Raw genomic sequence first — 27,923 nt, 5'->3', positions numbered from 1 at the left:
TCTCACAGGCAATCCAAATGAATGCTTTTGGGGACCTTGCCTTCAAGAATGAAACTAAATTTCACATATACCTTGCTGAGTAGCTTCTATGGGCCTAGCATAGGGCCAGGTACTATAGAATTAACTTACAATCATTCATTTATTCGTTCATTCAAAATTTGTTTGTTGAGCAACTACTATGTGCTAGACAGGCAGGCAAAGTGTGTGGCTGCATGGAGCTTACATGGTAGAACTTATAATATTTTGGAGGAAATAAGATTCATTTTCATGAAGCAGTTGCATGTGCACAACAGAAAAAGATACAAGAGAGAATGCCAGAATGTACTCAAATGAACAGTGGTAGCTAGTATTTGCTGAGCCTGTGCCATGCCCTGAGCTCAGAGTATCTAAGCCTCAAAATGGACCTATTTTCCCCATTTTATAGATAAGGAAATTTTAGCTCAGAGAGAGCAAATGGTAGGTAAGAAATATGAATCCAGGCAATCTGACTCAACAGAGTTTTAACCATTACCCTACATTGTATGCCCTAAATTGAATTTAAACATTGGTTAAACCATACTACTGATGATATTAATAAAAGTCAGTCTGGAAAGGACTCTAATATTGGCTTCTCTTGGCATTAGACTGTGAAAGCCTGCCCCCGATCCATGCCACACATGTAGGGTAGGAGCAAGACCTCCAACCTGGCCAGGATGTGGGAGGAGTGTATTAACCTCAAAGACATGGGAGAAAGGGGTGGGGCAGGGTGTGGTCAGAGGGAAGGAGTCAGACCCAGACACGGCTGGGCATCTGCTCCAAGACAGGGAGAGCAGAAGAGGCTTAGTGAGGCAACTGAGGCCCTGGGGAGAGGGGAGCAGCAAGAATCTCATGCATGAGTCGAATCTTGGCCAAGGGGTGGACTTTGAGGGGCTGGGTTTAAATTGGAATCAGGGCCCTCCACTGGCTGGGAAGAGCTGTCCTCCCTGGCCCTGGAGTTTTGGTCACCCAGTCCAGGTCTGGGGAGCCACACTCAGAAGGCTCAAGTGCCAAGAGGAATAGCGGGTTGTTCAGAGGGTGGGCTTGGCAGCCAAGTCAGCCTCCTTTTAGAGTCTGCAGCTCAGAGAAGTGAGTCTTGATCTCTTCGCACAGGGCATTGGTCTGTCACCTTCTCCCTGGAAGTCTCAAGCTCTGTGTCCCGAGGCACTGCTCACTATTGGCATTTCCAGGGCCAACTGAAATCACATCTCAAGTTCCCTGGAGTCTGTACCGAGGGGTCCCCGTGAAAAGGCATTTGTCCCAGGGGCTAAGCATCAAATGAATAACCATTTTGTTCCATTTCACGCTCTGATTTTTCTTGAGTGGACCTATATTTTGCTATTTTCTTTCCATATCTCACCTCCTTTTACTCTTTCCCATTTCCACTGCTGGTTACCACTCTTACCAATTTATACATTTCATTAATATATTAGTTCCATCCTCTTCTCAGTCATTAATAAAGATGTTAAATAATCCTGAACTGAATACTCACTCCTGTAGGGCCCTACAGGACTCTTTCCTTTAATTAGTTGTGCTACCTTTCATCTATCTAATGTCCTTCGGTTTCAGATTTCCAGCTGGTTTTGAATCCATGTGACTTTTTATCTAGTCCTGTTTGAACTAATTTCACGAGTGAAAATCCGAGAGATGTTTTACTGAGTGTTGATTCAGGTCCAGGCCTACAGAGAGCTTTGCTATATTCCGATTTTTTTAAACAGATTAATAGAGTACAATTTGGCCTTAATAAACTGAGCCCTCCTAATGCACCTCTTTCCAATATTCTTTTCAATCATAGCAGTATTTTCTCCATTAATGTCATGGTAATTTGAATTGTGTTGACGTCAGACTTCACAAAAGGTACTCTTACTGTCAGAAGTAATCCTCTTAGACCTTTTGAAAGATAACTATTTCTTAGTGGTTGTGCTATTTCCAATATCCTATAATGACTTAGTTAAAAATAAAAAACAAAAAGGATCGGGTATTCTATAAATCTCCTAATTAACCAGTTTCTAATGTGCTTTCTTATACAAAACAGAGAGTGAAAACCAGAGCTCATAGTAGTTTATTAAATAAGTTCAAATTGTGCAGCCATTTAAAAATAACCCTGAAGTCTTTAAAATGTAACCTACAGGAAGTAGACTATTCTGAGGTTAATTGCTGGACAACATAGGGCTGTGATGGTTATAGTCAATGGTATTTTGATTTGAATATATAGAAATCCTTGGACATAGAGTGAGGGAGGAATCCCACAATAAGGCTGTAAGAATTTGTCTCTTTGTATTGGGCTCAGTTATGTTTTAAAATTAACTCCCTCTAAAATGTATAAGCTTATAGGGCTGGCTATTATATGCCAGGTTTTATGAATTAACTCTTGATGAAAATACAAAAATTGATCTAAAATATTGAATATGTAGAACCTTTATGGGGAGATGATTCTTTGCTCTTTTGCCTGTACTGGATTTTTCAAAATCTTTATTGGTAAAAAGAAAGAATGCATTTCTAAGAATTGTTGCAACCATACAGGGCAGCCATAGAGCTGACTCTATATTTTGTTTTAAAAATGTTGTTTTATACTTGCACTATTTATTTAGGAGGGTCCTCTGGTAGCTCTTCAACCCATTTATTAAGATTAGAAGAAGTTCCACCAGCAAACAAAAGACAACTAATCTGACTCTGTTTGAAAGCAGACTGGAAGCACCCACTTTCACAAGACAGGCCAGGGCTGGATTCCATCCTAGATGGCCAAGGGAACCCTCTCTAAACAATAGGGGTTTAAAATCTTTTTGAAGTAGCAAGGCAGTCTCCACTCAGGGAAGTAAAAAGTTAATAAGATGGTGTGACAAGCCCTCTGATGGTGTTCGTAGAGCCATTTAAGGAGCAAAATATAACTTCTTAAAAAATCTTTTTTACGTTAGTTGTAAGGCTCTCTTTATCCTCTGCAGAGAGTGGAGAAGTAGCATTTACTTGGCATGTTTGAAAATTTTGCTTGAGCAGACATCAACAGTATAAATATAAGAAGCAGGAAGGACTATCTAGAAAGAAACGAAACCTGGGAATCATAGTTGACTTGGAGGTAAATGTGAGTCTGCAGTGAGGTTTACATAAAAAAAGAAAAAAAATTCTATCTTGTTCCCTTAAGAAGCCAGTGGACTCCTCTAGAGCAGAGGTCGGCAAATGTTTTCTACAAAGAGCCAGACAGTAAATATTTTAGGCTTTGCGGGCCGTAGTATGGTCTCTGCTGCAGCTACTCCACTCGACTGCTGCAGTGCAACAGCAGCCAGAGACACTACCCAGACGAATATTTATAGGTGCTGAAATTTGAATTTCATGTGTTTTTATATGTCATGAAATATTATTCTTCTTTTGACATTTTGTCATGGGCCATGCAAAAGCAGGTAGCGGGCAGGATCTGGCCCACAGACTATAGTTTGCCAACTCCTGATCTAGTGCACACATAGATCATGTGTCCCCCACAACATCTGGCCTAAGGACCCTGTAGGTGCTCAATAAACACTTGTTCTCTTAGCTGTCACCATGTAAGAGTGAAGAGTAAGCCTTTTGCTGTATAACACACACTTGACATTTGCAAGAGATTTATCTTGAAGGCTTTGCTAATCCCCCCATTCCAAGTACCACTCTAGCAGATAATTTCCCCCATAAAATGCAGTCAAGTATAACAGAATAATTAAAGTGACCCTTTCAGGCCCTTAGTGATTCTATAAATACAGGGCTAATGTCCTTCACAAAGTGATTAAAATAAATTCTGCTACCAGAATCAATTCTGTGTCACGTTACATCATTGCTGTGATGACATTAACGATGAATTTACCTCAATCTGCAAAACCAATCCAAAGCGCTGATGAGTGATGGGGACCACTGTGCTGTGTAGCACCTGTGTGTGCCGAGGAGCAGAATGAGAAAATGTCTGTTTCAGCAGGATGGGCAGCCCTGTAGCCCAGCAGTGCCACCCCGATGAGTGTTCCATGCACAAAGGAGCAGAGGATACTCAAGTGCTTCAAGAAGCAGGTGTTAGGCAGGTGTTGGACATCACGGAGTTCTCCCAGGGGCTCAGGGGCTTCTTCCTGGACTTGGTCCTCCAAGTGGATGCACTCAGCATTTAGAATTTCACCAAATGTCATGTGATTAAGCATCTCTGGACCTTGGGGTCATTTTCAAATATCAAGACTGAGTATATTCTGCGATGGTAGAGGATATAGGGGAAAAAAAGAGTGTGAGTATGATGTTCACTCTTGCTGAAGATCTGCTGGACTTTATATTGGGTAGAATCTTAGACTCTTATGTCCTGTTTTGGTCACCGTATTATAGAAGAATACAGACTTGCTGAAAATGGTCTACAAAAAACAGTGAAATTATCAGAATGATAGACAGTAGCATCTGTAACATAAAAGTGAAAGAAATCAGGATTGTTTTATCTTGAAAAGGGAAAATGCTATCAAATAAAGGGCTTTTTTTTTTAAGGGAGAATTTGATTAGACCTCACAAATGGAGAAGTAAGGTGGCATTCACCTATATGGTATGAAGCTAGGTAGCAAGGGACTCCAAGGGACATGTTCTTGACCTTAGGCCTGATAAAGTCTATTGAAACTGGGTAGCAAGAAGGAGGTTGTGGTGTCTACAAACCTTAGTTGGCCACAGTGGTTTAGACATCCAACTACTTGACATTAGGTGACTGAACAGGTTGATTTCTTGAGGTTTTTCCCCCTGCAGTATCCTCCTGGATTCAAATAGCCTCACTGTAACAAAAATCTGACTGCTTTCTTGGGAATTGAATTTATCTGGAATGACATTTATTTCAACTTAACGATGAGTCTGTCATTGGCCTATGGTCAATGGACTCTCTTTCTTTTCCTTGATTTTGCTTACATTGTGAGCCTCCAGAGGCTGTAAGGTAGTAAATATTTTCAAAACTCTAGTGATGCCTCACTCTTCAGACAGAATATCAGACTCTTCAACTGTATTTTCAACTGTCTTGTGAGACAAAGACTAATTGGTTTGACCTCATGCTGTCACATGTTGAGAGACATGAATCTGCAGCAGTCTTCCTTGAATTCATTGATTTCATTAAACACTGTCTGCTTGTGTTTGCAAAATGTTGTAATTTCCCAGTGATTTCTTCAAACTGCAGCGCATAAACAGATTTTTTTTGGAGCGATGCCATTTCTTAGCTTTGATCTCCTGTTTTAATCTTTTCTTTCCAATAGGTCTTCTACATTAAGTCCATTGAGCCACAGAAAGTATCGACATTAGGGAAAAGCAACGTGATAGTAACGGGAGCAAACTTTACCCAGGCATCGAACATCACAATGATCCTGAAAGGAACCAGTACCTGTGATAAGGATGTGTGAGTCGAAATACTAATAATTTATCCTTGGTAACATCATGTTCAAACCTGTGCCAAAGGAATATCAATGTGATTATAACCTTTATATAGTCAAATTATTGCCATGCACCAAAGCAGGCCAATTAGTCAGAGTATTTGACATAATATAATTCCAACACGTAAAATAATTTTCACAACAGATCTGAAGTTCATTGTGAGAGAATCTGTTCTGTGTTATTCCCCAAAAATCTCAGTATATAGTCATTTCAGGATGTTGCCTGTTTGGGGTCTTGATTCATTTTCAGTAACAAAATCAAGTATATGGAGTAGCAAACATCATTCTTTAGGTGATGCACTTGGAAAAATAGTTGAGTACCTAGAAATTTGATGGGGAATTTTTTTGGAGCAACTCTTCCAGTGTGCCACCCAAAGTTGAAAAAACAAAACCTCTTGGATCCATTTTATGTGGACATTTTATTCTTTGTAGCCTTCTCTTTACTGGTTTGGTTTCAGCCTCCAAAAATTAAATTACTACTACATATTATGGTAGTAAAAAAGAACACACCGACGTAAATATCTGATCAGTGTATCTCTTGAACAGTATTATTTCTGTCACTTCTTTCCCAAACTCATCGCATCGGTGAAACTTGGGGAAAGAATTTTCAATTTCTACCAATGTCCTTGTGCAAATGGTTACTCCCCCCTCAAAAAAATAAAAAAGTGATGTGATAACTGCAGTTATTAAATAACACAACAGATTATTTGAGTTTTCTGCTTGTTAACTCGTATAAGTTTGGGCTAATTTGAAGTAAAAGATGTTACAGTCTACATAGAGTATAATACTAAGCTTATTTTCATCATGGAAATGCGTTTAAGACAATCTGCTGAAGCGTGATGTTTTGATTTTTAACTACTAAAACAGATTTGTAGAGCATTCTAATCTGCCATGCTTATTTACTGAATTTTCTGCTTTAATTTATTTTCTGCACATCACTGCCATGCCCTTCCCCTCATAGCAGTAAATTTGGAATATCTGTGATCTTGATGAGAAAAGCTGCTCATTGGTGGCTTGCCTGTGTTCTGCTATTTGCCAGAATTATCAAACACACATTAGAGGCTGTATCTATGCAACATAGGTTTTTTTGTGCTGTTTATCCTAGCTAAATACCTTATTGCAAAAATCTTTCATTTGATGTAGTGAAATCTGTGAAGTTAGACACCTGTGTATTCACTGAAAGGCAATCAACTTCATGGAAAATAAGTACTTTTTCAGAGCATTACCCTGTTTCTGACTCTTTATGTTCTCATTTTAATTCCGAATGTGTCTTGAGATACTGCGGTTATTAAATTAAATGACTAGGAGACCTTTCTGCCTGTAGCATTTCAGTAACCACATCTGTGTGTGGTGAACCCAAGTTCACAAGCAGTCAACATAATACTCAGTTAATCCTATACCTGAGCCCAGGCTGTAATCCCAAGCTCTTTTAATATGGTACTTTTAAAATGGGTAATTATTTTAAAGAGAAAAATACTAGTAGTGGAATGACCTACATTTTCACCTCTCTTCTTCTAAAATTTATAAATAAGTTTGAATTTTAATGTTCAACCACTTTGTGATAAATTTCCTAGAGCTTTGCTCTGAATATAAACCTGAAAATGTGCATCTGAGGTGGTATAAGTACAAACTGACTCAGATGTTTTTGAATTTGCCTTATCCTAAAGGGTTAGTGATAGCATTAAAGTTAATCATCATGCACATGGCCTTTAGTAATAATAGATTCTCATGTAGCATGATTATACTGAGCATTATTCAGACACAACCCAGGCTTAGTGATTTGTGCTTTAGAGGGTCATTGTAGACACACAGAGGAAGCTGCAGGTGACAGCGGGAATGTTGGAGAAGGCTTCACTCTGACCCTGAAAGGACGCCAAGCGTCAGCTGTTGGATGTCAGGAGCACCCTGGACAGCCCCAGCTTAGTCCCAGCCTGGAGACTCCTTAGGGGGCATGTTGGCCTCAATGCTGATTGATTCTGAGATGCCTGGGTTCTTGGTTTAGGTCCCCTTTGAACAGCAGAATTTCCATCTCTGTCTGGTGCTGGGTTTTACCCTCTCAGTGCTTGACTAGGGCTTTTTTTCTTAAGCTTTTTATTATGGAAACTCAAACATATACAAGAGAGATGAGTGTGATGAACCTCTCTGTAGCCATTACCAGTTTCAAAGCCCATCAACATTCTGCCAATCTTGCTTCATCTATCTTATCTGGGGTTTTTGGGGGGGGCATGATGAGAACCAAACACCATATCCTTCACTGATAATACTACAGTATCTCTCTAACAGATAAGCATAGTGCCATTATGATACTCAACAGAATTATCCATAATTCCTAATATAATGTAACCACCAGTTCATGTTCTGCTTTCTGTTAGTACTTCTTTAAGGCAATGGTTATACCTCCTTCCTTTCCCACTTCTAAGGGCAATGCAAATAAGAAAGATAAAAATGTACTAAAGAAAGAGGAACCCAGCCCCTAATAATACCCAACTTGGGTCATTGGCCCCTGATGAGTCAGTAGTTGCCTGCAGCTGTTCTGCTCCTTCATGAAGTGTTGTAGTTCAAGTGAAATTCATCTGCTGTCACCTTGGGTAATCAACTGTGCTAAGTGTCTGTGTCATGTGAGAGTTCTTTTTCTACTCCTTTCTAGGATACAGGTTAGCCATGTGCTAAATGACACCCACATGAAATTCTCTCTTCCATCAAGCCGGAAAGAAATGAAGGATGTGTGTATCCAGTTTGATGGTGGGAACTGCTCTTCTGTAGGATCCTTATCCTACATTGCTCTGCCACATTGTTCCCTTATATTTCCTGCTACCACCTGGATCAGGTACTTTCTAGATTCATTATCTTTTTCTCTCATTGTGGTTAAGGGTCATATGCCCAAAGATCATTGATTTTATTCAAGTAAATTCAGAAACAGTAGTCATTCCAAATTCCTCTCACCGAGTTCTCCTTAGGATTTACTCCTAGAAAAATGCATACCTGACAAGGCATTTGCTTCCCATGCTCATCGTGAATGCTGTGAGCACATCTTTTTCTCTTCACCATGGCTGCTGAGAAACTCACAGCTGAAATGTTTGCCTAGGTTTTTGATATAGATATATGACACTCTTTACTATGTGTCCCTCCTGCTCATGATAAAAGGCTTCTTTCTTACCTCTTTCATTTTATAGACTTTAGATACTTGAGAGTAAGCTGTTTAGAATTCTTTGGTTGAAATATTGGGAGCTATCAAAATGAAAAGCAGAATCAACATTTTCAAGGTGTTCCCTAAGGAGGAGATGGAAACCCCAAAATAAACTCTCCCAGATAAATCCAATATGTTAAGAAAAACATTTATCTTCCTAGTTGAATTTTTTTATTTATTACTATTATGTATTTTTTACATTTTCATGGGTACGTAATACTTGTACATGTTTATGGGACACGTGATGTTTTTTCTATGATCATACAGTGAATATGTAATCATCAAATCAGGGTAATTGGAGTATCCATCACCTCAAGCATTTATCATTTCTTTCTGTTAGGAACATTCCAATTCCACTCTTCTAGCTATTTTTAAATATGCAATAAATTATTGTGAATTATAGACACCCTACTATGCTACTGAACACTAGATCTTATTCTATCTCATTGTATTTTTGTAGCTGTGAACCAACCCCTCTTTATCCCTCTCTGGCCCCGCCACACCACCCTTCCCAGCCTCTGATACCCATAATTCTACTCTCTATCTCCATTAGACCAACTTTCTCAGCTCCCACGTATGGGTGAGAACCTGCAATATTTGTCTTTCTGTGCCTGGCTTATTTCACTTAACGTAATGTCCTGCAGTTCCATCTGTATTGTTGCAAATGACAGGGTCTCATTCTTTTTTGTATGCTGAATAATACTCCATTGGGTATAGGTACCACATTTTCTTTATCCTCTAATCTGTTGATGGACACTCAGGTTGAGTCCCTATCTTGGTTATTGTGAAGAATGCTGTAATAAAGATTCCCCCTAGTTGAATTTAAATTCACTTTCATAATATTTTTATTCCTAAATCTCTTTAGGACTAAAATCCTAATGATGTTTTCTTTGCCTGACACAGTACGAAGCTAATTTTCAAAGTATTCTCTAGGTAAACCTACAGACAAAGCTTTGTTAAAAAAAAAAAGAAGAAGAAGAAGAAGAAGAATAAAAGAAGGGGAAGAGAAAGAGGAAAAAAAGTAGAGAAGAAAAAAATCACTTTTAATATTCTTACTTAAGATCAAGTGAGAGGTGGCTATGTTAGTTTGCCAGGGTGGACATAAAGTGCCACAGCGTTTGTGGCTTAAACAACAGAAATTTCTTTCTCCCCAGTTCTGGAGGCTGAAATCATGGTGTTGGTAAGGTTGGTTTCTCCTGAGGCCTTACACCGTGGCTTGTAGATGGTCATCTTCTCTTTATGTCTTCACGAGGTCTTCCCTCTGTATCTCTGTCCTAATCTCCCCACTTTTTTTTTTTTTTTTTTTTTTTTTTGAGACAGTCTCACTCTGTCACCCAGGCTGGAGTGCAGTGGCACGATCTTGGCTCACTGCAACCTCTGCCTCCCGGGTTCAAGTGATTCTCCTGCCTCAGCCTCTCGAGTAGCTGGGATAATCTCCGCTTTTTATAAGGACATCGGTCATGTTGGATGAGGGCCCACCCCAGTGACCTTGTTTAACCTTCCTTACCTCTTTAACCACCCACATCTCTAAATACAGTCCCATTCTGAGGCACTGGGAGTTAGGGCTTCAACATACACATTTTATGGGGACACAGTTCAGTCCGTGATAGTAAGATAAAGAGAACTGAAATTTCAAAACCAAGGCTCTAGCATGACATCCCCCACTCTAGGACCAATTCCATTCTCCATATAAAAGGAGACTTGATGTGGCATGCCCCATGTGCCTGGTGTGTTCATCTATTGACTAGGTTAATCCTCACAACAAATTTATGAGATCTGCTATGGCTTGTCCCTTTTGCAAATGAGGGAACTGGGGGAGGAAAAGGGTTCAAACAACTCACCCCAGCCTCCCAGACAGCTGGGATTAGGAGGTTGGGCTCTGAGCCACTGCAGTATCCTGCTTTGCTATAAAGTAAGAGGCTCTCTACTGTCCTGTCACCTGCGACATTCTGAGCCTGTGTGTCTTGGCTGCTCCTGGGTCACTGTGCCTTGGCTGCTCCTGGGTCACTGTGCCTTGAGCAAGAATGTGGCTCTAAATGCTGGCCATCGGGAGAGCACGCTTGGCTTGGTTTTCTAGTAATGGCTACAGACTGGCATGAAGCCAACTCAGCCCTTCCCACTGTGGCTGGAGGATTCAGAGATCAGTGTCTTCTCTCTGCCCTACACAAATTGGGTTGCTCAGGCCCACCTCCTGGTCTTGTCATCAGGGGCTCAGCTGGCTGTTGGACCTGACATACCCAGGCTCTTGTCCCCTAGAATGAGTGTCTGGTGACCTACGTGAACAGAGGTGCAAGGGCAGCCAGAGCTGTGGACAGCTGTTTCTTTCACACCCAGTGACCGCTTTGCTTATATGCACTGAGAAACGTGAAGTTATTTGGCTTGGTTTTAGAGAGATAGAGTGTAGCTATTATTTATATGGTGTACCAAATAGGAATTTACACTTTTAATGTCATCTGTAATTTTACCTTGCCCAAAGCGTTTCCTGTCTCTCTAAATAACATACCATTGGTAGGTTAGGAGTTTGATTTTGAAAATTGTTAGATTGAAGCCTCTTTATATAGATTAAACAGTAATCAAACAAAATTCTGTTTAGTGAAACCTTTTCAAGGTACAGCTCCTGATCTGACTATATGTGGCGATATGACACAAACAAAATTCAAATTCCATCAAAGAATCTGGGCATTTTCCTAGAATTAAAATAGGATCTGACCTGAATTTTTATATTTATGCATCTTGAAACCCATGAATTTGTGGCTAGTATCCTGAAAAGATTTCTAAAATTGTCCTGTATTTGAAATTAAAATTCATTAATTTGCTCTCAGACAAAATTGGGTTTAATATTAAACATGAATAAATTGATAGCTTTGTTCATACACGCAAAATGCCTGTGTGTTAGCTATGAAACCCTTATTGTTGCTTTTATTCCTTACAGTGGTGGTCAAAATATAACCATGATGGGCAGAAATTTTGATGTAATTGACAACTTAATCATTTCACATGAATTAAAAGGAAACATAAATGTAAGTCTCCAGCTTTTTTGTAATAATGGTTGTTTTCAAGGATGGTTCTATTTTCATCACACTTTTTTTTTGTTTCTGTGACTTTGGTGTTATAAACTTTTACCTATGCTATCATATATTCTATCTGTGCTAGAATGGAAATAATAAGACCTTATCCTTGTAGCTGAGTATTTCTAGTTGCAGCAGTGAGGAAAGAGAAGTGAACTTGGTACGATAAGACCTGACATTTTCTTTGTATGTGATTTGTGGCAAGTCACCCTAATGAGGCAATGCTTATGAATATGTGTGAAAATGCTTCGTGAATGGTTAAGGTGTGATATAAAGAATTGCATTTCTGTGAAGAGAAGGTGGTATTGTTCCCATTGCACAGGGAGAGTTGGGGTTCACAGAGGTTAGATGACTTGGAAAGGTCCCAGAAATCTTGTCATGTGCTTCTCTCTCTCTTCGACCCAATTTGTTCTCTACCATCTGATGTCATCTTCTCTTACCTTTCGTCTCCCCACAGGAGAAATGGTAGGAGGGGTCTGCTTTCCACCCTTGCCTAATTCTCCCATGGGTGACTCCGGATGGGGATCCTCTAGAGTAGGGCTGTCAACCTTTTGGCTTCCTTTGGCCACATTGGAAGAAGAATTGTCTTGGGCCACACATAAGATACACCAACACTAACAATAGCTAATGAGCCAAAAAATGGTTTGTGCATAATTTCCGTGATACCCACCGCCACAGATAAGCAAAAAAGTCCTCACATTCAAAAGGCTGGACACAGCTGCTCTAGATGGAAGCTTCTGATGCCAAGAGGGGAGATGAGGGATTTCACATACTAGTCAGGCCTCCAAGTGTACTTGCACACACTTCTAAATATCCTTCCCCATTCTTTCTTCCCCTTTTTCCCTCTCCTTGGTGAGATATGTGAGGTGGCTGCCTCTCTGGGGCCCTGCCTGACCACTTCCTGCCAAGGCTGACACACTCCCTCCTCAGGAGCAGTGTGGGTTCAGACCCAAATTCTGGGGGCCTCCTGATAGGCCGTCCTTACAGCCTTGTCGTGCACACATTCACCTGCTGACACAGTTCGGAGCCACTTCCAAGCCTCACGCTGTATCTGACTCCAGGCTTCGTCTCCATGGTGTGAACACCTCCAGTTGAATGACTCGTATAGTTTAACCCTCTGACCAGAGGCATTGCCTGAGTTTGTCAGGGACTTGTTCTCCCTCCCACTTGCTGTTCCCAAATCAAGTTGAATTTTTTGAGCACCTACTTCAGGCAAAACATTTTGCTGGGTGCAGGGACAAAAGATAAGTGAGAGAGTCATATTGCCTTCATGGAGGCAGGCAGCAGATCTACACTGGGATTGAAAGTTGAGGCTGGGTGTGGTGGCTCACGATTATAATCCCAGCACTTTGGGAGGCCAAGGCAGGAAGACTGCTTAAGGCCAGGAGTTCGAGACCAGCCTAGGCAACATAGTGAGACCCCATCTCTATAAAATAAAAATAAAAAAGTTGACAGCATAGAGTATCATCAGGTTCTAGGTCCTCTGGTTCCCTAACTGTTCAGAAACCCTGTGAGTCCAAGAAGACACCATGTATTTTCACATGAAAGAGAAATTAAACATGGATGGGATTAAGCACGCCTGCAGTATGGAGTGGGGTGGGTGGAAGCGGGGAGGTGAGTTCAGGTACAGAGGACAGAGTCCTCGCAGGCCCGCGCTGGGAACATCACTCAATCCTGCTTAGTGGGAACCTAGAGGGTTGGTCGGGAATGACCAAGAGGGATAGCCATAAAACTGAGTTGGGGCCACAAAAAGCAACGTCAGACTGAAAGCTTTGCCTTTAATTCTATAGGCAGCAGGGACCACTGAAGATCTCCGAGCAGGAAGTGACATAGGTCTAGGTACACTGGACTCACACTGGACCGAGACAATGGGTGACAATGAAAGCAGTCAGAAGGTTATCAATGGGAAAAGAGACTATGCAGAAAGCAGTAGACTAGGGAAAGGGGAGGATTCTCACCCAAAAGGCTTCGGTGTCCTGTCTTAAGTCCTGGGAAACCACGAGAAAAGAAGAGAGTGTCCAACCCCCAGCAGGGGCCAGCTCCTGAAGCGCTTGTTGCCGCTGAATCACTCTTTGTTGGGGAACCTCCTGCAGGGCGGTTATTATTTTGGCAATGGTGCACAGCTGAGTTTGGAGAGGCAGGAACTGAAGAAAGGCTGGGAGCCCAGTGAGGATGCTCATGCCAGGGCAGGTGTGTCTGAGACGTCCACAGTCTCTCTGGGCTGACAGCAGGTCCCTTTGGGCTGTGGTTAGCAGAGCAGGTCTCAAGTGCTGGGGCATGGTGAAGCTAGAGATGACCAGCTTGTCTTTATAGCAGTATCGTTAAAGGGAGAGTGGGGGTGACATCATGGGAGTGAGAGCACAGAGGAGGAAGAAAAGAGCACCTAGGGCTGGTGGCAAAGCTTCATTTTAAGGAATGACAGACAATAGGATGGGCCGTGAAGGTGGCCGAGAAGGTGCTCAGAAACCGGTGAAAAAGAGTAAATCGCATGGCGCGAGTTTGTCACGAGTATGGAACTGTAGAGTCTTGAGGATAATGAGATTGGGTGATCCTCTCGCCAGCAATCCTTCTAGAAGGCATCTTCAGTAAAAAGCCAGTCTGCTAGGAGTTAAGGCTGCTGAAGGCAGTAGAGACAGTGGTTCTCATCCTGAGGACAGAAATGTGGGCAGGAGATTCAGGGCTATAGTTTGGAAAGACGTGAAGGGAAAGGAAGGTTGTGCTTGTCCAAATCTCAGCTCTTTACATCATATTTTCCCACCAATTGCCTCTTCCTATTGTCTTTTTTATGCTCTAGTATCAGGGGGTGGCGGGGGTGGGGGAAAAACAGTTTTTCCCACCTGACAAATTTCTTTTTATGAGTTATAATTGCTTTTCTGTAGAATGTTTGCCATCCTCCCTTAACGCACCAGCCTCCTCTGCCTGTCCTTCTGTACACCTAAACAGGACAATATATTTATGTTATGTATTTACTAACTTTTTAAATTTTATTTTTTATATATATATAGAGAGACAGGGTCTCGCTATGTTACCCAGGCTGATCTCCAACTCCTGGGCTCACGTAACCCTCCTCCCTCAGTTTCTCAAAGTGCTGGGATTACAGGCGTGAGCCACTACGCCCAGCCTATTTATGTTGGTATTTTTTTTTTAATCCTGTAAATCAGGCCACCTTTTCTGCATTGTTCTCAGTTTTCATGCTCTTCATTTCATAGGGGATGCATTGTGTCTTTTACTTTTGTTTTCTACTGTTTTCTGTTAAACCTGAAAAGCCTTTTCCTCCTTGTGGCTAGTGACTTCTGCTAAGGCCCTGCAGGAGGTTCCCCCAACAAAGAGTGATTCCGCTGCAACAAGCACTTCAGGAGCTGGCCCTTGCTGGGGCTTGGACACTTTTCTTTTCTTGTGGTTTCCCAGGGCTCAGACAGGCTGACCCCAAGGACACCTAAGCCCCTTGGGTCAGAATCTTCCCCTTTCCCTAGCCTACTGCTGTCAGCCTAGTCTCTTTTCCCATGGTATAACCTTCCAGCTGCTTTCATTGTCACTCATGATATTAATCGTAATATTAACTAGCATGTTTTGAGTGCTTACTGTGTGTCGGGCCCTGTTCTAAGCATGTATAATCTCATTTAACATAGCCCTCATTTAATGTAATGTAGGGTGAAGTCAATCCTGTGAGGGAAGTAGTATTGCTGTCTCCATATTATACATGAGGAAACAGAAGCACCAAGAAGTTAAGTTGCTCAGGTCACTTAGCTCTTAGAGATCAGAGCTGGGATTCATTAACGAAGTTACTAAAATGTTCTTTTCTTTTCTCCCAGGTGTCTGAATATTGTGTGGCGACTTACTGCGGGTTTTTAGCCCCCAGTTTAAAGAGTTCAAAAGTACGCACAAATGTCACTGTGAAGCTGAGAGTACAAGACACCTACTTGGACTGTGGAACCCTGCAGTATCGGGAGGACCCCAGATTCACAGGGTATCGGGTGGAATCTGAGGTGGACACAGAACTGGAAGTGAAAATTCAAGTATGTTTCTTTTCTTTCTGGGTGGGGTGTCACCCTGCCCCCTTGACTGGAAAGGTGTGTTTATGCTTGTGAGTTTCTACACGTGCTCTGATTTCTCCATCTTCATTTTGTTCTTCACAGAAAGAAAATGACAACTTCAACATTTCCAAAAAAGACATTGAAATTACTCTCTTCCATGGGGAAAATGGGCAATTAAATTGCAGTTTTGAAAATATTACTAGAAATCAAGATCTCACCACCATCCTTTGCAAAATTAAAGGCATCAAGACTGCAAGCACCATTGCCAACTCTTCTAAGAAAGTTCGGGTAAGTGACCTGGCAGTCCCACCTGCTGTCTTTACCTGATTTTTGTGATAATTCCTTGGCTAAACCAGAGGCCAGAATGGAATCTTTCATGGATCTTCAGATCCTCACTTTAAATAGAAGATAAACAAAGCTGGTACTGCGAGCCCAAGCAAAATAGCTCCAAAATAGCTGGCTGAATCCATCCCTGTGCCTGTTTGAATGTCAAAGCGTTGGACACACCATTGTCTATAACCCTAATGAGTCTTGATAGCTTTTGTTCTAGCCATACATTTATGCAGTAGCATCGGCAAGCAAAATCTCTAGACCCATTGACAAATGAGCTGTCATTCTTTTCTCAAATGCGGAGGTGACATGTCTTAGCAGAAACCCAAAACAAACAAGGGCCTCTTCAGCACACTCTGGGTAGCATTAGAATCAGATGGAGACCAGATAATCTCTGGGTCACGGGCTGCTTCCTTCACCATGAAGTCATACTTTCTGCGATTAATATTTTCCCAGATGTTTGGGGGACACGTCACTGCTATATTTATGTCCCATAATAAAGATGTGAGACCACTGAGAAGGGAAACATATTAAAAGTCACCCTTTATACTGTTCATGCCATATGAGGCTCTGTACAGCCTATATAAATTCTTTTTGATCTATCATCATAAATAATTGGATAAAAAATAATGAAAAAGAACTTCAGACTGGAAGGCAACAACAAAAATGTGTTCATGTCCCAGTGGCACCAGTTAATAGCTCTGTGGCCTTAGGTAAAATCACTTGAGTTTCCTGAGCCTCTCTTTGTCCATCTGTATGATAAATGGGTTAATAATAAGTTTTATTTATTTTTTAGACAGAGTATCACTCTGTCACCCAGGCAGGAGTGCAGGGGCGCGATCTTGGCTTACAGCAACCTCCGCTTCCCAGTTTTAAGCAATTCTCATGCCTCGGCCACCCAAGTAGCTGGGATTACAGGTGCACACCACCACACCTGGCTAATTTTTTCTATTTTTAGTAAAGATGGAGTTTCACTGTGTTGGGCCGGCTGGTCCTGAACTCCTGGCCTCAAGTGATCTGCCTGCCTCGGCCTCCCAAAGTGCTGGCATTACAGGTGTGAGCCACCGCGCCCAGCCATTAAATCGGGAATAACAACTAGCCTGGGAGAGACAACTCAAGCCTATAATGCCAGCACTTTGGGAAGCCAAAGCAGGAGGATCATTTGAGCCCCCAGAAGTCTGGGCAACATAGTAAGACCCTGTCTCAAAACAAAATAAGGAACAACAACTCAACTCACCGGTGTTTCCACCTTTCCTGTTAGTTGAGAAGACCAAATGCTAGCATTCTTCATCATTCATGACATAGCTCCTGAGAGCCTACGCTGTGATGGGGACAGACAGAGAATAAAACAGACAAAAACATCTGCCTTTATGGAGGTTCCCTAAAGAGACACAGCGTGAAGAATATAAATAAAAATTGTGTTACTTGGTGGCAGTTGCTATGGAGAAAAAAAGCACCAGTGTGGGGGGGTGGGGGGTGGGAATAGGAGCATGTAGGGGGTCCATGCTGCAGGTTTTGCAATGCTGGGCAGAAAAGGCCTGCTTGTGAAGGTGACATCTGTATAAGGAGGAGTGGGAACAAGCCATGGGCTATCTGGGGTAGAATGTTCTAGGCAGAGGGAGCAGAAGTTGCAGAGGTCCTGAGGCAGGAGGCTGCCTGGCGTGTTTGAAGAGCAGCAAGGAGGCCAGTGTGACTGGAGTGGAGGGAGCAGAGCAGAGGCTTCTGAGGTTAGAGAGTTCATGGAGAGAACAGAAGATGATTAGGACCTTGTGGACCATGGCGAGGGCTTGGCTTGTGGGCTGCAGAAGGCATGGGAGAGTTTTGAGGAGGGTGCCATGAGCTGACTTATTCAGATGACGTCATGAATTTAGTCACGACAGCCTACCAGTAGGCACTCCCAACATCCCATTTCAGAGATGAGGAAAAAGAGGACTGGATGTGCGTACCTAATTCAGGGTTCCATAGCTGAGAAGCAGAGCAGGTGGCAGAGCTGGTATGGAGAGCTTCAGCTATCCGGGTCCAAATCCATCCTCCAGCTACTGTGCTCAAATGCCTCCATGGGGGCAGCATGAGTCCAAGGATGGAAACACGCCTTAATACTTGTATGTACATCAGTGAAATAATTAAGCTTCATGTAGAGTTTTTCCCTTGACAAGTTTGACAAAATACAACCAAAAAAATGCTAAAACTGGAAAAATCCCTCAGGGATGATCTGATCAGCACTGCCAATCTGGTTTTTGCCACAGAATGTTTTATTCAAAATAGGATGCTAGGTACAGTAGCTCACATCTGTAATCCCAGCAGTTTGAGAGGCTGAGGTGGGAGGATCGCTTGAGTTCAGGAGTTCGAGACCAGACTGGGCAACATAGTGAGACCCTGTCTCTATAAAAAATTTAAAAATTAGCCAGATGTGGTGGTGTGTACCATAGCCCCAGCTACTTGGGAGGCTGAGGTGGGAAGATCACTTGAGCCCATGATGAGTTTGAGGCTACAGTGGGCTGTGATCACACCACTGCACTCCAACCTGGGCAACGGAGCAAGACCCTGTCTCTAAAACAAAAACAAAATAAGCCTGCCTGTAAAAAAAAGATAAAAATTGAGTTTCTCCCTTAGAATAAAGGGCAGGGGCTTTTTGCCTACAGGTTACTGCCTCTTTATTGCCCCCACTCCTGCAACGTAAAACCCCCAGAGCAAAGGGCCAAAATTGAGACTCTGAGGGTCTAGTCCAGCACACATCAACTGACATTTCAGGAAACAATATTCAGTGAATATTCTGGATTTGCCCGACGACACATAGCTAATCTGCCACAGAAATGAGAGTTGAACTCAGATATCCTATCCAGCTCACTGCTTCTTTTTGTATTGTGAAGCCATTTTAGGGGGGAAATTATGTAAATAAATACAGTCCCCAACTCAATTGGGTCTAATGACATTCTTTGTCTCATCAGGTCAAGCTGGGAAACCTGGAGCTCTATGTCGAGCAGGAGTCAGTTCCTTCCACGTGGTATTTTCTGATTGTGCTCCCTGTCTTGCTAGTGATTGTCATCTTTGGTAAGTGCCCTGTTTAATTTTGTCAGAGAAATTATTCCCTGGGGCCTCTTGCCAGGCAGGCAGACTTTTAGCTTTCAGGGGCTGTTTGCTTCAGTTAAGTATAAATGGGTGAAAGCCCAAATCAAAACTTTGAGAAACGAATAATAGGTACACGCTGAGGGCTTTCTGAACATTTCTTTTGGCCAGGCGTGGTGGCTGATGCCTATAATCCCAGCACTTTGGGAGGCTGAGGCGGGAGGATCGCCTTGAGGTCAGGAGTTCAAGACCAGCCTGGCCAACATGGCAAAACCCCATCTCTACTAAAAGTACAAAAATTAGCCAGGCGTGATGGCAGGTGCCTGTAATCCCAGCTACTCAGGAGACTGAGGTAGGGAGAATTGCTTGAACCTGGGAGGCGGAGGTTGCAGTGAGCCGAGATCACACCACTGCACTCCAGCCTGGGCAACAGAGCAAGACTCCATCTCAAAAACAAACAAACAAAAAACAAAATTGTTTTTAAGGATGCTTCATTAATAGAAGGCTGGTTTACATAGATGGTATCTTGGGATTTGAGGGATATAATCTACTTTGCTTCTCCATCCCTTCGAATTGTGGTGACAAATGTTCATTTATGTAATTCCCTAAGAACTTCTCTGGGATTTTGGGCTCCCAGGACTTGGTTATTTCATCTTGACCACCCACCACCAGCCATCACCCCAGTCTCATCCCACTCTTGATTTTCTGGGCAGAACCACACTTTGGAAGTGTGGTCGTGCCTAGGCACAGTGGCACACGCCTGTAGTTCCAACACTTTGGGAGGCCAAGGAGGGAGGACTGTGTAAGTCCAGGAGTTTGAGGTTACAGTGAGCTATGATCGTGCCACTGCATGCCAGCCTGGACAACAGAACGAGGCCCTGTGTCTAAAAAGTAAATGATTTTTTTTTTTTTTTTTTGAGACGGAATCTCGCTCTGTCGCCCAGGCTGGAGTGCAGTGGCGTGATCTTGGCTCACTGCAAGCTCCGCCTCCCGGGTTCACGCCATTCTCCTGCCTCAGCCTCCCGAGTAGCTGGGACTACAGCCGCCCGCCACCACGCCCGGCTAATTTTTTGTATTTTTTAGTAGAGACGGGGTTTCACCGTGTTAGCCAGGATGGTCTCGATCTCCTGACCTTGTGATCTGCCCGCCTTGGCCTCCCGAAGTGCTGGGATTACAGGCGTGAGCCACCGCACCTGGCCCTATGATTTTTTTTTAAATGGAAGTGCGATCTATGTCATCTCTTAAAGTGGTCCTGGGCTCATCCACACACAGTGAGCCCATGGTGGTTGCTCATTGGCTAAATCTGGCCCACCAATATATTTTGTTTTGCCCATGTAGCATTTTCTAAAACTATTAAATAGCTTATAACATTTAAAAATTAGTGATTCACATTTTGAAACATCTCTTGAAAATGTGCAAGATTTGGATCATTGGATCCCAAATTTCCGTGGCATCAGTTTATTAGAGCTGAGTAGCAGCTACGCCCTTGAGACAGGGAATGTGCTCCCTAGGTTTTGACCACAGTCGCCACCACTCCATATTGTCTCCACTTAGGCCATTTAACTCATCTATGTACCTGATATCTGCAGCCATTTTGTTTGTGACTCTGGTTCTGAGCTGCTTGTCATTTGAAGTCTATTTTCTCTCATCCTTCTTTGAAAAAGGAACTCTTATCCACCAACAAATGGTACTTTGGCTGGGCCCGGTGGCTCATGCCTGCAATCCCAGCACTTTGGGAGGCCAAGGCAGGTGGATCATGAGGTCAGGAGATCGAGACCATCCTGACCAACATGGTGAAACCCCATCTCTACTAAAAATACAAAAATTAGCCGGGTGTGGTGGCACGTGCCTGTAATCCCAGCTAGTCGGGAGGCTGAGGCAGGAAAATCATTTGAACCCGGGAGCTGGAGTTTGCAGTGAGCCGAGATCGCGCTTGTCCCTTTTGCAAATGAGGGAACTGGGGGAGGAAAAGGGTTCAAACAACTCACCCCAGCCTCCCAGACAGCTGGGACTAGGAGGTTGGGCTCTGAGCCACTGCAGTATCCTGCTTTGCTATAAAGTAAGAGGCTCTCTACTGTCCTGTCACCTGCAACATTCTGAGCCTGTGTGTCTTGGCTGCTCCTGGGTCACTGTGCCTTGAGCAAGAATGTGGCTCTAAATGCTGGCCATCGGGAGGGCACGCTTGGCTTGGTTTTCTAGTAATGGCTACAGACTGGCATGAGGCCAACTCAGCCCTTCCCACTGTGACTGGAGGATTCAGAGATCAGTGTCTTCTCTCTGCCCTACACAAATTGGGTTGCTCAGGCCCACCTCCTGGTCTTGTCATCAGGGGCTCAGCTGGCTGTTGGACCTGACATACCCAGGCTCTTGTCCCCTAGAATGAGTGTCTGGTGACCTGCGTGAACAGGGGTGTAAGGGCAGCCAGAGCTGTGGACAGCTGTTTCTTTCACACCCAGTGACCGCTTTGCTTATATACACTGAGAAACGAGATCGCGCCACTGCACCCCAGCCTGGCCACACAGCAAGACTCCGTCTCAAAAAAAAACCCCTTTGTATTTCTTGATTTAACATAGGCATTGCCTTTCTGAAATTTGATGGCTAGTACAGGCAGTTGCCAGTGTCTCCTTCCATACACTCATTTATTCACTCATTCATCCCTGCATCTATTTATCTTATGTTCATTGAGCACCTGTTATGTTGCTGATAACTGTGCAAGTCTCTGGAGCTAGAAAAAAATGAGCCTTTGCGTGCATGAGCCAATGTTGCTCAAACTGAGGCCTGAGGAACAATGGTCCCAAGTGACTGTCCTGGAAAAAGGGGTTCCATGGTCAAGTAAGTTTGGGAATCGCTATGTCATACTCCACCCTTTCTTAGACATGCACAATGCACGTTATTAAGACTGTTGACTTTATGAAGTAGTCCAGTGAAGAGCCATATTTGTTTCCTCCAGCATTATTGGTAGCAGAGCCCATCTATTATGTAATTTCTTTTCCTTTTTTTTTTTTTTTTGAGAAAGGGTCTCACTTTTTTGCTCAGGCTGAGTGCAGTAGCATGATCACGGCTCGCTGCAGCCTTGACCTCCTAGGCTCAAGTGATCCTCCCACCTCGGCCTCCCAAGTAGCTGGGACTCCAGGCATGCACCGTCACACCCATCTAATTTTCTATTTTTTTGTAAAGACAGAAAAATATCTTTCTCTGCTGCCCAGGCTGATCTCAAACCCCTAGCCTCAAGCCATGCTCCCACCTCAGCCTCTCAAAGTGCTGGAATTAACAGACGTGAGCCACCGCACCTGGCTGTAATTTGTGTAAGTGAGGAGAAGCTTCCTAGAATAACGATGGTTGATTGTTGAATACCTATACTTTTTAAAATAATACATTCTGAATGCTTTTTGTGAGTTACTTCTTATAATCCTCCCAGCATCACAGTGAGATAGGCACTCTTACAGAGAAGGCAGCCAGGCACAGAGATGCTGAGGAACTTAACCCAGGTCACATAGCTAGTAAATGGCAGAGCAAGGACATGAACCCAAGCACCAAAATGGGTTGGTTATGGCCTCTGCAGCACAGTTAGAAGCAATATGGAGGTATGGGAGTTCCTTGTGGCTCGCTCATCATATCACCCCATTAGCTCTATGCAGGTTTGGCCCAGGTAGCCAACTGTGGATCTGCAGTTCCTTTCTGCATTTGCAGCACAACTTTATTTCTCCAGGGATGCTTACAAACGTTCAAAAAGAATGGAACAATGCAAGTGGCTGCAGCTGTGGGGAAGAAACTTGGCTTGTTTCATTACGTTTCAGCCAACTGGGATCTTTGGTTACAAGTGAAGGTTATTTGATTTAGCTTTCACTTGTAGAATGAGTAAGGCTTTGGTTTTCTTCTGCTGCATTTTAGCATCTTCCTCTTCAGAGTGACCCCTCACTGGGAAATTTTCTTTTTTATAAGATCCAGCTCTGTAATGCTATTTTCTAGTTTCATTCTAGCTCTTGCTCTCTGTCCCTATCTGTTTTTGTTTTTGTTTTTAAGAACTGTAAAGGTTGCTATTTGTTTTAATTTTTGGTTTTTGAGTTACCATGTCCCTCTGATGCAGCATCTCTGTCTCTTAGCGGCCGTGGGGGTGACCAGGCACAAATCGAAGGAGCTGAGTCGCAAACAGAGCCAACAACTAGAATTGCTGGAAAGCGAGCTCCGGAAAGAGATACGTGATGGTAGGCTCCAAAATGGTATTTGTAGAAAAACAAGCCTTTTATATTTATATTCTTATTTTTTTACCCTTACATGGAGATGGCCACAGTAATGAGAACTGTTTGTATAATAGAAGACAACGGAACAGCAGGGCCTGGGCCTGGCTTTGTGTTTTATTTCAGCTCTTCTCTGCAGCCAACCAAGTCATTATCTATTGTTTCTTCTTTAATGAAAACCAAGGTCATACTCTGTGTTAGACAAAACAGCAGAAGATCTTATCCATTGTTTGTTGAGTTAAAATATTGCTCTTGGGATTCTGTTTTGCAGGCTTTGCTGAGCTGCAGATGGATAAATTGGATGTGGTTGATAGTTTTGGAACTGTTCCCTTCCTTGACTACAAACATTTTGCTCTGAGAACTTTCTTCCCTGAGGTAAAAGAGCATTGATCATATTCCGAAGGTTGAGTCTTGAATAATAATGAAGGTGCTTGTTGCTGTTGTCAAAACGAGTGTTTGCTTCCAAGGCAGCTATAGATAATGTGCTTGGTACAAAATAATGGCTTAAGTTTGAGCAGAGCAGGGAGGAGGGTAATTATTAATTGGATTGATTAGGGTATAAAACAGTGATGGGTCACTGGTGATTATTCTTTGCCCAGTAACAAAAACCTAAGAGGGACAGAAGCTCAGAGTGATGATTTTTGCTTTCTTTTACTCCCAATGTAGAACTGAATGTGTAGCTGGGAAGTGAGCTAGTTTATTTAAAAATCAATAAATTGTGAGCTAGCCAATTTGTTGTGTTTATCTGCATGACTTACATTGCAGCGACTAGATTATTCACTATTACTTCTCAAATGGAAAGGAAAAATACTAACGGTCAAAGGGAGGAAAGTAGACATGGATGGAATTGGAGTTGAAAACAGGCATTTTTAGCCATGTAGAGTTCTTATGGCTCTCTACGGTAGTTTTTCTTTAGCTGATCAGTTTGTATCATCCTCATTTAGTACACATAGATGCACGAACTGATTAATTCATTTGTTCTAGGGCTCTGAGGAGTCGTCTACTTAACCCTTTGGGTTGCTGGTCTTACCTATGTTCTCACGCCTCCATTTTCTCACCCACTCACTCAGCCTTCTCCATTTACCCTCCCAAGTCTTTGGCGAGGTACACTCATCCTGCGTATCATCACCGCCACATCCTGATACCCCAGCTCCGCCATATTGCCCTTCTTTTTTGTGGTCTAATGACCACATAGAGGCCCAACCTCTTAAACACATCAGTACCAACGATCACATTTCAATCTAGACTTCTAAGCAATGGCTGAAATCTCTCCAGGCCAAAGGAGAGTTTGTATCACCTTACCAGAAGCTTCTCCGGAACAATTGGCCAGAAGCCTAGAGTTGAGAAACCCAGACACATGCAGTAAGCAATTTCCAGTTTCTCTATAATTTAGAAGGACACCATGATAGGCAACGCGGGGTCTGGAGGTTGGAATGCCTCCATAAAACACCTGCCATATTTTTTGGTCCAAGCCTTAGTGTTATAAATCAAGAAGGCTGTAAATAAGACTTCAGCTTTTTGTGCTGGTGAAGTTTGTTTCCTTTAACTTATTCTCCAAGAGTACCGAGGCACCGAGATCTGCCATTTGCCACCTCATCCATTTCTATGGCAGAACACCGCCTGGGGAGAGGAATTGGATTCCCCGAATCAGGATGACTGTGCCGGGCCTCCGCAAAGGTTGCATCACGAGCCCTATTTCCGAGCTATCTGAGATCCCCATTAAGAATTTAAAAGCAATAAAATAATGGAGATTTTTTACTATCAACATGAATGCTGTGTGGGCTTTTACAGTTAATGATTGCCCTTGAGTGCTGAATAGAGTAATCTGTGGCCTGAGAAAAGAAATGTTCTTATGTTCTAAATTTGGTAATCAAGAACAAGATAGAGTAATGAATGTAAAGGAACACTGTTGCAAGTTTAATGTTTCCAAAAAAAAAAAAAAGATCCCAGGAACAATGCTACCTTATTTTAAGAGAAGAGAGAGAGTTGCAAAGGAGCCAAACTGATTTAACTCAGTGTTGTGTATAATCTTGAAAAACAACTGGAAAAGTCATAAAAATTGAAGTCAGAAGTTGTTTAAAGGAGAGAACCCAGGAAAAAAATATGCATAAATTTGTCAGAACCCTTTCAAGAAGACCTAAGTCAAAATTGAATTTATAATAATTAAGAAAAGATAGAACAGGGAAACACATCATAAGAAGACAATGCCACTTGAAATGCATTCCAGGCTGCAGATAAGTCCTGGTATTAATTAGGCTCTTTATGGATTGATCAGAAGCCAAATCCTCTAGGCCTGGAAGTTGGAGGCCACAGGGGAAGGATTTGGGTGTTCAGCACCTACAAAAAAGCAACAGGCAAAATCCAGAGGAGATTGTAGGTCCTCAAAGGAGGCCAGGGTTCTTTGCTCTGCCTGTTGGTTTTGGCTTTTAAAGCCTTGCTTTTTATTATATTGACTACTCTTTGCTTTGCATAAAATAGGAGAAGAAATAAGGGTAGGCAGAGGATCTAAGCTGAAGAAAAGGGAAATTTGAATGAAAGGAGGAAGCAGCCTTAAAACACAGAGAGCCACGGGTCTGGGCATGGTGGCTCACGCCTGTAATCCCAGCACTTTGGGAGGCCGAGGTGGGTGGATCGCTTGAGGTCAGGAGTTAGGGACCAGCCTGGCCAACATGGTGAAACCCTGTCTCTACTAAAAATACAAAATTAGCCAGGCATGGTGGGATCACGCCTGTAATCTCAGCTACTCTGGAGGCTGAGGCAGGAGAATGGCGTGAACCTGAGAGGGGAGCTTGCAGTGAGCCGAGAGAGCACCACTGCACTCCAGCCTGGGCAACAGAGTGAGACTCCGTCTCAAAAAAAAAAAAAAAAAGAATTGCTTGAACCCGGGGGGCAGAGGTTGCAGTGAGCTGAGATCACACCACTGCACTCCAGCCTGGGCGACACAGCAAGACTCCGTCTCAAAAAAAAAACAAAACAAAAAACAAAACACAGAGAGAGCCAGGGCGGCACTTCTGTATTTACGACTAAGAATCAACCTGTTTCTCCTATTTACATGGAAGTTGGTTCAGCAGAAAAATATTAAGAACTAGAAAATGCAAACCTAGGGTCTGGGTTTTTTTTTGGTTTGTTTTTTTGGGGCTTTTTTGCTTTTTACTAGGGGAGGATATGGCCAAAATAGTTTCAGGTCTTTTGCTTGGGCTTGCAAATTTGAAACTATGAAGCAAAATTCTCTACAGAAGAAATTTACTTCACAAGATATAAAATTAGCTCAGTTTCTATTATTATCAAAAAAGAAGAAAAACCTGAATGTTTTGAGTTTAGAGTCTCATTCTGTGGACTCAAAGTATTGCTTAACATACTTCTAAAGTTTAACCATTAATTTTTAATAAGGTTTATGATATACTACAAACCCTCAAATTTTGAAGTTTATATTCCAGAGCTACCTAGCATTTAGAAACCAGTGAGGTGATAGCATTGTGGTCTAGTTTGCTATAAATTAGGAATAAAACCAGTAATGATAACTGACACAGGGCACTTACTCTGCACCCATTTTATTTTCACACTAAACCTCTGAGGTGGGAACCATTATTGTCCCCATTTCAGAGATGAGGCAAATCAGACACAGAGAGGTTAGGTAACACATCCCACGTCATGTGACCAGTATGTGATTAAAACCAGGACTGGAACCCAAGTAGTTTGGTCCAGATTCTATGCTTTTAACTACCCCCGTCTTTCCATATCATTGTGTATTGAAATAGTAGATGCTACTTAGGTAAGACTTGTAAAACTTAGCAATGTAATTTAGTCTTTATCTTTAGAAGGTAAATTGCTTGAAGAGGGGTCTGATATTTGCATAATCTTCATCAATGACCCCTTCTTTAACTCTTAAATCACTTCTTCTAAAACGTGGGATGATACCTTCATCTACCAAACCTGGGACTGATGCCATGATAATTCTTCTTCTTAGAGGCTTTTGGAATTCAGTGGTGTTTCTTGAAAGCTGAATAATTATTTATTATGTATTAGAGAATAAGCAGCCACCATAAACCCAGGGGCGCTTCAGATTAGCAAATAGTGTCTCTACTTTATTAAAACGGACTTGGGTATTATAACAAAAATACACTCTTCATTTCCTTTGGATGTTATGAATAATAAAAGTGTCTCCTTCCTCTCAGTCAGGTGGCTTCACCCACATCTTCACTGAAGATATGCATGTAAGTCTCTACGTTTTCATTTTTAGCCCAGTGTTATCATCATCATTATCATCTCCATTATTATTACTTTGAATTTTTATTGTGGGTTTTTTTGGATCATGAATTCAATATTAAATAATTCATTGTCTTGGAAAACCCATTGTGGATCTACTTTCTAACTTTAAACTTATATATGATTTTGTATTATACTATATGTTTTTTTCTTTTTATCAGAACAGAGACGCCAACGACAAGAATGAAAGTCTCACGGCTTTGGATGCCCTAATCTGTAATAAAAGCTTTCTTGTTACTGTCATCCACACTCTTGAAAAGCAGAAGAACTTTTCTGTGAAGGACAGGTATTAGTCCATTCTTTGAAGTTTTAAAAGCCTTTAA

The 27,923-nt window shown here is 42.4% G+C and overlaps 1 protein-coding gene across 6 annotated transcripts in view; it reads left to right on the top strand.

Annotated features, from left to right (window-relative positions):
* Window positions 1-27,923, top strand: part of PLXNC1 (plexin C1) — a 161,266-nt gene that overhangs the window by 84,068 nt on the left and 49,275 nt on the right. For 5 of the 6 annotated variants that reach the window (XR_004031922.1, XR_004031921.1, XR_004031923.1 and 2 more), the window contains 10 exons: window positions 5,238-5,377; window positions 8,059-8,238; window positions 11,531-11,618; window positions 15,479-15,682; window positions 15,803-15,988; window positions 18,979-19,081; window positions 23,200-23,301; window positions 23,606-23,709; window positions 27,510-27,548; window positions 27,762-27,886. Coding sequence is in view for 3 of the 6 variants with exons in the window: in XM_003259494.3 (XP_003259542.2) it covers window positions 5,238-5,377; window positions 8,059-8,238; window positions 11,531-11,618; window positions 15,479-15,682; window positions 15,803-15,988; window positions 18,979-19,081; window positions 23,200-23,301; window positions 23,606-23,709; window positions 27,510-27,548; window positions 27,762-27,886 (1,271 nt within the window). In the remaining 3 variants the exon portion in view is untranslated. The remainder of the gene's footprint in view (window positions 1-5,237; window positions 5,378-8,058; window positions 8,239-11,530; window positions 11,619-15,478; window positions 15,683-15,802; window positions 15,989-18,978; window positions 19,082-23,199; window positions 23,302-23,605; window positions 23,710-27,509; window positions 27,549-27,761; window positions 27,887-27,923) is intronic. The other variant, XM_030819840.1, reaches the window with a different exon arrangement.

The sequence above is a fragment of the Nomascus leucogenys genome, chromosome 10, assembly GCF_006542625.1.
Source record: "Nomascus leucogenys isolate Asia chromosome 10, Asia_NLE_v1, whole genome shotgun sequence".
NCBI lineage: Eukaryota > Metazoa > Chordata > Mammalia > Primates > Hylobatidae > Nomascus > Nomascus leucogenys.
The sequence above is the reverse complement of the archived record's forward strand: the minus strand, read 5'-3'. Positions and strand labels throughout refer to the sequence as shown.